General features: G+C 34.1%; 1 protein-coding gene across 1 annotated transcript; it reads right to left on the reverse strand.

The window, feature by feature from the left end:
• Positions 1 to 1,957: 1,957 nt before the first annotated feature.
• On the reverse strand, positions 1,958 to 10,855 carry LOC144844502 (uncharacterized). Its single transcript, XM_078701445.1, has 6 exons — positions 10,723 to 10,855; positions 9,065 to 9,927; positions 8,638 to 8,895; positions 8,302 to 8,370; positions 5,543 to 7,435; positions 1,958 to 4,921 (listed from the first exon to the last, which is right to left on the reverse strand). Exons 2-6 carry the CDS (start codon positions 9,880 to 9,882, stop codon positions 4,876 to 4,878), a joined length of 3,084 nt encoding a protein of 1,027 aa, XP_078557571.1. The 5' UTR covers positions 9,883 to 9,927; positions 10,723 to 10,855; the 3' UTR covers positions 1,958 to 4,875.
• Between the last annotated feature and the right edge of the window lie 575 nt (positions 10,856 to 11,430).

Genomic DNA, 11,430 nt, shown 5'->3' on the forward strand with positions numbered 1-11,430 from the left:
AGGATTAATCCAGTAAAGAGAGAAGATGCAGGAGGTTATCGTTGTCATTTAAAATACAATGGCAATGTTCTTCTTGTTTCCAGCGTTGCTAAGTTTACTGTGCGCGAAATACCATCAAAAGCTTATCCAATTATTCAGTTTACAAAGTCATCTTACAAGATAGGAGAAGATGCTGTTGCTGTTTGAGTGAAAAGACAAATCCTGAACCTGAACTAGTGTGGGAGGAAATATCAGGCTTTATTTTTTCACATGATACTTGGCCAATTAAATCAAATACTACACATATTTGGATTGATGAATCGGAAACAGCATCTACCATTAAAAATGGCTCTCGCTACTAACAGTACAAGATGAAGTTGCTCCAAGATATGCTGAAAGCGAACCACTTTACGTTATAAGTGAACATTTTAAGAAGACAACTAGTACGCCTTTTGTGACTTCACTAGAAAGAACAAAATCCGTTGCTTCTCGTTTGACAACTTCAAATCAAAAGGTTTCAAACACAAATTTTGAGCATAACATCTATGTTCTTGTAGGTATATTCGTAGGCCTACTCATTGTAGTAGTACTACTGCTCATGATAACTATCTTACTCGGTTACAGTATAAAGAGCACAAGGAAGGTCAACAAAACTGCATTAGAACCGGTTAATTACATGGCAATATCAGAGGTATCCAGTGGTTTGGAAGATGAAAACCCCAAAAACATCACACATAGGCGAGTTCACTGATCTATCGTTTTTTTCACGTTTCCGTGTATTGAATGTATGTTTGAATGCAGTCACCTCTACATATTTTCTCTTAACAATGTAGATTTGAATGTTTTACCAATACAGTACATAGAACTTTTAACTTTGCTATGCTGGTTGCAACTCGATGTTTCATGAAACTGATGATGGGCATACCAATCCAATATGAAGGGCCAAGAATTAGTAACGAAATTAGAATGAGTAATAATTTGTATAATTTCAAAAGGAAAATTAAAAGTTTATATATCATTGAATACAGGAACAATGTAAATAGGTGTTTATGTGAAAATTGTTTAATTTGTAATATAACTGAATTATCAATTGTTGTTTTTATAATAATTAATATCAATATTTTAAAATGTTAAAGTTTAAGTTGTTTCACTATTGAGAGGGGCGCCCAAATTAAAGCTTGCTTGGTGTGGCGTCCCTTTTTCACTTACCAACTTCTTTTCTTGCATTATATTATTTATGTTCATTATCAGTTGTATATTTACAGTTTTATGCTACTCTGTATTTTGCTTTATTATTTGTGGAAATAAATATTATTATTATTATATAGCATACTACAGTTTCCTTTCTCATGAACGTAATAATACAAACATTACGTTGTAAGTGAAAATTTTAAGAAGAAAACTTGTACTCATTTTGTGACTTCACTAAAAACAAGGCCAACAGCCATAAGTCGCGTGCTCTCAGAAAAAAATGAACTTTCAAAAAGTAATGTACTTTAAAACTTTTCTGTACATCAAAACAGTTCAAAAAGTACAGAAAAGCGATAAAACGCATAGTGATACCGGACCGACAGACAGAGCGACCGACCGACATAGTGAACTATAGAGTCGCGTCCACTAAAAACACAATACGTCCCACCTCGTTTGTTAACAACTGCAAATCACAAAGTTTCAGACATTGATCGTACTACTACTCACACTAGCTGTCTTAATCGGTAGTATATTAAAGGGCAGAATAAAGGTCAACGAAAACACATTGTAAATTGTTTCGGAAGACGGCAGTCAAAATAACATGAGCGCCGTATAAATTCACCTATGATGAGTGATTAAGAAATCGTTATATAAATAATGTCTATGGAAAGTAAAACAATCGTACATGAACAAGTTGCGTAATTAGGCGATCAGCATTTGGAAGAGATTTTACAGAAAATACAAACATTACAATAAATGTATGATTTAATCATTAAAGCATGTTATATTTTATATGATAGGTTCAAAGCTCGATATGAAATTCATAATTACAATTATGCAGGATAAATACTAGTTGCTATAAATACTACTGTAGGATAAACTTCACAAGATATTGATACAATTTCTTATTAAAAACGCCATCACTTAAATGCCATGAAGAAGAAATATTCATGTAAAGTGTAAGAATTGGTAGAATTGCAAACATGATTACATTGGAAATATTACATTCATAAAAAAATGTTCAAATCATTTATGGTATTTCATTTTTAAGCAAAATACAAAGATCAAACACTAAGTAAGCCAATTTACATGCATGTATAAAATTCAACCAAACAAATGTTATATAAAATCTATAGAAATGTACAGTACATAGTATTATTTCTACTACATTCAAATTTATGATGAATTACCAAGAAATTTAAAATAAATTGATTAAGTTTAAGTTTTTTTTGGAGTTTGTGAAGTTTAAAACTTATAAATTTCCTTGCACTCAGAAAAAGGTTTAAATCAAGGAGTTTAATCAATCCTAGGTTGAATGTTTTTTAATTTAAACGCTTTACTAGCTACTTCACTAAAAAATGTATATAATACTAAATATTAAAAATCTTAAGCTACTGTCAAGATACAAATTGCACGATTCATAGGATAAAATAACACTTTCAGCACCTTTCAATGCAAAATTAAATAATGAAATCTATATATATATATATATATATATATATATTTACTAGATTTATACTTTAAACTACAAATTATGATAATACAAAAGATAGCATAGCAATATAGTCTGATACTGTATATAAAATTGCTTCATTTTTAACAATATTGTTTCCTACACAAAAAAAGGGAGTCAATCATAATGGTACTTACTACGTTTCACAAACATTCTGTGTGCATTTTCAACAAAAATTAAATTTAATCCTATTATTATTTGATTCCAAATGAAAGTTTTTTAAATACAAATTCCTAAAACAAATTGTTAAGAAATCAAACATCTACCTGTATATGCTACAGTAATTGGATGCAAGAATACAAATGTATTTAGTTACATAATATGACCATAAGCTATATTGAATAATAGTACATTGTACAAAATGGTTCAGCCTGTGTCTATAGTAGAATCTCTATAAGTGTACACATTTCAGTTTTGACTGCCTTGTATACACTGTATTTTGCCTAGTAGTATACTGTATACCTTGAGTAATTTAATGGGGTTTTGTCATTACGTTAAAATAATTCATTTAATAACCCTCATTCATTTTATCTTGTTTGAAACTTTCAAAATGCAAATCAAATTATTTTTTAATTTAAATTGTTTGCTTAAAAGAAAATTACTTTTTGGTAGCATTTCTTCTCTTTGGCTATTTTCTTCAAGTTAATCCAATATTTCACAAAGAGTTCAACTTACATTTTAATTTGTACATTAACAGCTGTTTTTCTATAAATAAGGTGAAATATTGATGTAAAAATCATAACCATTTTAGATAAAACAAAAATTAATACATTTGAAATTTAGTGCAACATTTTTAAAAGAAACCAATAAATTTATACTTATTTTTCAAGTCATCGGTTTACCCTCTAATGTACAATAAGTGGAGAATTTATGTTGATATGTAGAGAAAATAGCAGGAATTACTAAACTCTGCATCCGAAATTGGTCTAAAAACATTTGCTGTTTTAACATAGCAGAAAGGCTAAATGGGAATTAAAAGGTGGCCTAGCTCAAACAGCATGAGAGGAGAGGAGATAGAGTAACAAACTGAGCTATCATAATACATAAATAGATTACATTAATTGTTGATACAGTACTAAAATAATTTACTTTATAAAAAAAAATATGCTTGGCAAGTCCAGAATAAAGTATAGCAGCCTACTGTGTCGGAAATAAATAACAGCACCGCTATTGGATAAATTATTACAACTTCAAAACAGGGAGGTATAAAAATAAGTACCTCCCTGATAAGAGTATTGTTGTTTTAAACTAACTAAAAATATTGCTACTACTGTAATTATCTTATAAACAGGTTACTCACAATAAATGTAGTTACCTCCACCAAGGAGGTTATATTTTCACCCCTGTATGTTTGTGTGTGTGTTTGTGTGTCTGTGAACAGCCTGGAGGCCACAGTTTTTATCCGATTCTCACCAAATTTGGCCACAATGATCTATACCCCAAAAGCTCGGACGAGTTCGAATTTGAGGGGAAAAGGTCATAGGTCAAGGTCACAACTAACAAAATACTATTTTACTGCCTAGAGACCACAGTTTTTATTCGATTCTCACCAAACTTAGCCACAATGGTCAATGACTCATCATATAATTTTGGTTAAATTTTGAAGGGTCAGGGTCAAAGATCAAGGTCCACAAAAAAAAAGAAAAAAAAAAAAAAAAAACCCTCAGCGGGACTTGAACCAGCGATCTCAACTGTGAGAGGCTGGATACATAACCATTACACCAAACTCTCATCCACAACTTTGTAGTGTGCAGTTAGCCTTTTTACACTTAGAACTAATAAAAACAATTTTAAAAAATATATATATATTTTCCAGAGACATTTCATGTAGGGGAATTTTACAGTAGGCGGAGGTTTGTACTCTCGGAGTACCCTCTAGTTATTGTATATAAAAGCAATATTACTGTCAGTTTTCAATACTAAAGAAGACTTCGGTATTCCCACTAAATTCTGGGAACCACACGTTACTTTCTTCATGATTCTATGGATCATGTTACACACATGAGGTCATTGGAACTTGATTGACCTTTACTGTGCATTGTCTTCGATATTACCTGTGGACATGTTTCCGCATTGGCACTTCAAAGCAGGTGTATACATCAGTTGCAGATTGTGGCCATTGCTAAAGTGGTTGTAGGATGACCAGCAACGTTAACAATCGTTGATGTTTCTATATTGATTGGAGAAGCTCTTCACCAGCTATAATTGCCAGGTGCTGCCCATGACTGATGGAAGGGCCTGTTGGAATATAAATAAAATGATCAAAATTATGGTATTAAAAGGGAATAGTTTAAGTCTTTATCACAATTACTTATTGAAATGAATATTAACTTTAAAAAAAAAGAATTCTGTTTATAAATAAGCAAGTAGGCATTTGAAAAAACAAAACATAGTGTCAAGTTTACTGTTTCTGGTTGGGATACTATTACTGTATGTATTATATGCCATGGAAATAGACCAGCCGCTCATGTGTGATATTTGGCCTCGCATCAAAAACACCTTTCGTCTTTTTTTTTAAATGTTTAAAGGAATACTGAAATCTAAAGTTAGTTCAAGAATCTAAAAGTTTAGGACTAACTGCATGTAGACGTTACTAGGTTGCCACACACTTACGACCTATGTGACATCAAGGTTATGCAACACTGTAAGTGTTTGCGTAGCTGGTGATGAAAGATCACCAAATTTAAAATCCTGCAAACAAAATTTTGATCGGCCAATATATATTTTATTTTAAAAACAAAAAGTACAGTACTAATTAAATATTAACATTCACAGATATTATTTTGTTATTGGCTAGTACTGTAAATTGTTCATGACATCATGTTTCTATCGCTTATGTAACTGAAATTATTAACTTACATATTCTCAATAAAACTTGAAGATCTCCAGATTTCCTGCTGCATGTCAGGGTTCCCACGCACAACAGGCAGTGCCCTATCATCGAGTGTCCTGGGATCTATGCGTGGGTCAATTCTTGGATCCATTCGAAGATCTGATCTTGAGTTGAGGCGTAGATTCTGAGGTTGCATCATGCGATAGTCCATTCTTTGCTCCGATCTAGGATCAAGATTAAGTGACTCTATTCTTTGAGGTAATCTTCTGTCACCTGCCATGCGATGTTGATCCGTCATTTGCTCCGTCCCTGGTTCCTGACATATCAGGTTGTCTCCACTAGAACCTGAAGAGTGGGTAATCACAGATTCTGATCCCCTATTCTGCATTGGGTACTCCACCATCTGGCTTTTATTTTCTTCAGATCTACCTTCCATAACATTCAATGGAGGTTGAAGCATCTGGTCCACAGCCAAAGACATCACCTGAGGAGGAAGGTTTGCTCGGTTGGCATTGTCTGGCTCAGAGTATCGTGTGCTTGGTTCACTGCTGCTACTCATCCTGTTACGCTGTCTAGGGCGAGGAGATTTTAATTTGGCAGAAGGTTTTCGCTCGACACCATTATCAGCCCACCAATCATAACCGTGAACAGATTTCTTGTGTGTTTTCAAGCTGACATTATGCGCGAAACTAGCAGGACAATCTGAGCATTGGAAAGGTTTCTCACCAGTGTGGACGCGCATGTGGGCAACCATACTATGCTTCTGAACAAATCCTTTGTTACAAACTGTGCAATGGTAAGGTTTATCATTCAAGTGTATTAATTTGTGGCGTTCTAGACGATGGCTAACGGTAAACGTTTTTCCACACTCTTCACAGATAAAGCTACGTTCGCCATGGCTTTTCCGTGTATGATTTCGAAGGTTTTGCTCAGTCCAAAATTCGCGTTGACAAACTGTGCAAGCAAACGTTTTCCCACTTTCCGAATTCTCATGCCACTTTTTATGCTGATTAAATCCAGAATGAAAAGTAAATGTTTTTGAACATTTTTCACACTTAAATGGTTTATCTGGAAGATGTCGTACACGATGACGTTGCAGTTGGTGCAGATGAGAGAAACCTTTCCCACAAAACTCACAAACACATCGTACAAATGGTACGCCATGAACTGTTTTTAAATGTTTCTCAAACACAGGATGTGTTTGAAACTCTTTCTCACAATGTTCGCATTTATATGACTTTCTGAAAAGGCCATTATCGTGCAATGCCATGTGATCTTTGAACTCTTTCTTTTTTATGAATTGTTCCTGACATTTGTCACAAAAGTTCTGTTTTTGGTGTGTAAGTTTATGCTTTTCTAATGAATCTTCTGATCTACATCTTCTTGGACACACATCACAGCCAAATTTAGCAGGTGGCCTACCACACCTAGAAGTCATTCTCTTTCGCGTTGTGTTCTTCTTTCGTAATTTATTCACTGGACCACCAGACAAATTTCTTAACGGCTGTTTACGTTTTCTTTTTTTAAAGCTGTCACATTTTTTTTCATGAGTTTCTAATAAATCTGGATCACCAAATACCTTTCCACATTCTCCACACACCAAGTTGAAATCATCATCGTCGTCGTCAATGCACTCATCCACAGTGTAATCTTCGGTTTCCTCTTGATAATCATAGTTCTCTACAACAACTGAAGCAACTCTCCGTGTCGGTAAAGACTTTCTGCGATTCAGCTTTTTCTTTCCTACAGTGATGCTACTGTTGATGGTGTCTGAAATTGCCTTCTCACTTGTTTCTGCTCCATTATCATCAGATGTTCTTTCAGAATTGAAGCCTATCACTTTGTCAAGCATGCCTTTTCCATCCAAGTTCCTGCCATACATCTTGTTATCTTGGTTCTCGATACCTAGTCTGTTAATTCTGAAATGGCAACATTTAAATGATTTACAATTGTAATAACTACAGTTACTACTACTATAACTTTTTTTTAATTTATTATTTCTTTATACTGACCTCTTCAGTCAAAGACTGGTCTCCCAGAGGGCCTAGTTAGATGAGAAGCTATGTGTGACAGTGGCTGTGTGTGTAATAGTATACCCTACTTGTCTCGAAAGATGTACTAGGTTCCTTAAAGTTAACATGAACTACTTGTAGATGTGTAAACTGGACCTACTGTACAGTTTATAGCCCTTACCCGAGAAGATTACCACCAGAACCATGGAGCAAGTGAGCCTCTTACCCTTGCCAATGTTATGGCTAGGGATTACAGTTCCACTGTCTCAACCGCTCAGCCACTCCCTTTAGAGGATATTTTTCAAGTTTAGAGAATTTTTAAATTTGCCTTCTTAACATCAATGTGTCTTTTATTCAATCTTAACTCTTTTCTCTAATGCAGCATATAGGAGATTTAAAATTTGATTAAAAAATATAGATGTAATGCAGATGAACATTTGAAATCACATTCTTTTTGTGATGACCCTTAATCACAGCTAAGCCTACCAAATTAGTGATTAAGACACAGCAAACCAGAGTCATAAAATCGAGATAGGTTCAAGGCTATCCTCAGCTATTTAGATGAACAAGTCTTCTTCTCGGATAAGTCCAGTGATCACATCTCTCAGTTCAGAAATAACAGTGGGTTAATCATGTTTTCTGTTTCATTTCAGCCTCCAACCCTAATCCTATTTACCATAAATTCTAATAATTCAGTATTGTATGACTTTGCCAGGTAAAAATACTGCAAACAATTTGATAGTAATACTGCTACAAGAGAATTAAATACATACCCAGTTCCATTTCTTCTTAGGCGCATTCTACTTGTTGAGGGCGGTCTAGTTCGGTGTGGACTTTCATAACTTAAAAGTGAATATTTTATAATGGAAATTAATTAATTAGAATTTAATTTAAAAACGATATAGTATATTCATTGTTGTACATGTACTGTAGGACAGGCCTCTTCTCCTCAAAGGAGAGGGCATAACTGGTTAGGTATAAATAGGCAGGAGTCCCTATACACTATCTTTGAGGGATGTTCAAAGTTTTTGTTAATTTTCGAGATGTACTCCGCTCAGAGGGGAAAAGGCCTGTCAGTTGACCCAGAACACAAAATAGACAATACTCACTAATCAATAAGAAAAACAGCAAGCTCTTCAAGATTACTCATGCGTAAAGCTGAGGCAAGGTTATGCCATCGCTGCCAGGCCTTTCCAAGAACAAGTTTCTCTGCAGCAAACAATGCATGATTCACCTCACTTTCTTCATCTTCTGATTCTCCATCATCATTGTCTTCATCCTCTGTGTCTTCCATCATCTCCTTTTCCTCAATAAGATTGTCAGTGTCCTCCTCCTCTTTTATGTTCTTTTGTAATTGCTTATTTTCACTATAGTATGGAAAAAAAAATTATCATCATCAAACAAGTACTGTATAATAAACCTGTAAGTGTAAAATACCATTAATGTAATAATATTGCTATGTGTTCAAGTGACAGCTTTTAGTATACTATAAACAATTTTTGGTTGAATTGACCAATAAACAAATTAAAAGCTTACCAATCATGGTCAACAACCGGACCAGAATCGTGCATCACAGCATCATAAAATCTTTTCTTTAGAGGGTGTTGTGATGTTCTACTACCAGCCGAAGATAATCCAGATGTTTCCCTTTGTTGGCCAAGTATATCCAACCTAACACTGACATTAGCTGGTTCAACCTTGGGCAAAATTACACTAGAATCTGTTTTCCCAGTATCAGTCAAAGAATTCAATGTGTTGTCTTTATGTATGTAATTAGAATTGGTCTCTGAGTAACTATTAGCTTCAGTGACCAGGTTTGTGGATGACGGATACTTCTTATTTACAATCTCTTCTTCCTGTTCTTCATCATCCTCTTCCTCCTCCTCACTTGATTCTTTATCACTACTGCTACCATCTGATTCTGAACCATCGTCTTCATTTTGTTGTATGGCTGTATTCTTGTCTGATATCATTTTTGACATTGGCTGACATGCTTCCTCATTGTAGCTATTTTTAATATCATCCTCCTCTTCATCACTATCCTCAGACTCTGATGTTTCTTCTTCATCCGAGGATCCTAAGGATTCATGGCTTGCCTTTCTATGTAAGTTTCTGGAAGTGTTTATTTTATTGTTATATCCAGCATTATGTCCGTGTCTCAATGCTGCCTCCTTTTTGACTACTGGTGTAATCAAAGTAAATTCCTCTGCAGATTCAATAACATTAGTACCTAAACCAGGTTCAGAATCAAATAGTTGGTGTGACATATCATCTGTTTGTGCAAGACTGCTGTGACCTGCTAAGTTATTGGTTTCGGTAGAGGTACCATAGTTAGCTGCTTTGGCATCCTCCATGATAACATGAAGATCTACATTGAGTCGACAACTTTTAACCAATGCCTTAAAATGTAAAGCAAAAAGAATTATTATCTGAAAACATTGTATTTCATTACAAAATGAATGCACATTAGTTTTAATTTAGTAAGATGGTGGTCGTAAATGTATTCAAAAACATTATTTAATATAAAAAATAATAAACTAATATAATACATTTAAGACCACATAAATTACAACATATATTCTTGTTAAATCATTTCTTGGTAATCTAGCATTTTTTGTATATGAAGATCATATAGAATGTGTTCGCGTTTATGCACTTAACACTCTGCGTTGCATATTGTTCTCACACAAATAGGCTCAACACAACAGTTCATAATGCGTAGGGCGTAACTGATTGGTTGATACCAGCTGCCATCGTTGGTTCCCTCTCCATCATTTGAGCTTGCAATCTAGCCTTCGGCTATATAAAATCTTTGGTATTACATTACTAAGAGTAAGACAAAGTTTATTTAATTTAAATGTACAGTAAGAGTAGACAAGTGAGAGGAATGTTTATGGCAACAAACTTGCATGAGAATAATCTTTTTCTTCTTTTGACAATAAGTCATTACTTAAATATCTTAATAATTAGGCCTAGTAGTAGGCTACAAACAGGACTAATTAATACTGGCTGTCGTTTGGACGGTCAGGATAGTCTCTAGGCCTAAGCCTAGTCTACACAATACAGTACATTTGGTGAAACCAACAGCAGCAGCAGCTACTCCGAGGCTGCTCCTGAGGCTGCTCCTGAGCCTGCCCCCTGCATGCTGCAGCATCACACAGAAGAAATCAAATGAAAACAAACAAACTACGTACTCGGCCTTTACAACCCGAAGCCTATAACATGATATAGAATAACTTGCAGTGGTTCCACCATTCATTCAATGATGCACTATATGTTTTACCATATATATAATTGTCTTTAAATACTACATTTTACGTTGCTCATCTTCTTTCTTATACTCATTATCATAATAAAACCAACACATTTCTCGCGAACCTCGACAGCCAACCTATGCCCCACTGACAATCCCTGGCCAGGTATGCATTTGCATTTAGCCCAAATTTCGTCTCAGGTCTCAACTTATTCTAAATAATACCGGCTATGGTTTTTTCTAATAATTAGTGAATATTTACTTACATTAACAATAAAAATGCTAACAATTTATAATATCCAGATGCTAGATCATCAATTTATGTTACTAGTGTCATTCTTTTGCTTTTGCAATATTTTATTTGAATGTAATATTAAGGTTCATAATTATTATTCATTGAATTTTTATTTTCACTAATTTGCCATAGAGGTATATTACTATAGACGTGAACCTATAAATTAATTTATTAATTTATAGGTCCATGCTATAGCTTATATGCATATCAATAATTATTTTATTATTACAATATTATTGCAAATGTGATCCGTTGTATACACTATATTAAAAGTTGAAACGTTTTAGTGTGTGGTAGGCTATTATATAATATATATTATATCGGGGGAAAAGTAAGTTGTACCTATTTAGACGT

Source organism: Antedon bifida, chromosome 1 (assembly GCF_963402885.1).
Source record: "Antedon bifida chromosome 1, ecAntBifi1.1, whole genome shotgun sequence".
Lineage (NCBI taxonomy): Eukaryota > Metazoa > Echinodermata > Crinoidea > Comatulida > Antedonidae > Antedon > Antedon bifida.

Excerpts from the sequence above, each read along its gene's own strand:
- LOC144844502 (XM_078701445.1), bottom strand. The coding sequence starts at position 9,882 with ATGGAGGATGCCAAAGCAGCTAACTATGGTACCTCTACCGAAACCAAT. Across the intron at positions 8,371-8,637 it reads GCTGTTTTTCTTATTGATTA|TTATGAAAGTCCACACCGAA; the intron begins GTGAGTATTGTC and ends TTCACTTTTAAG. Across the intron at positions 4,922-5,542 it reads TCAAGTTTTATTGAGAATAT|GCCCTTCCATCAGTCATGGG; the intron begins GTAAGTTAATAA and ends ATATTCCAACAG.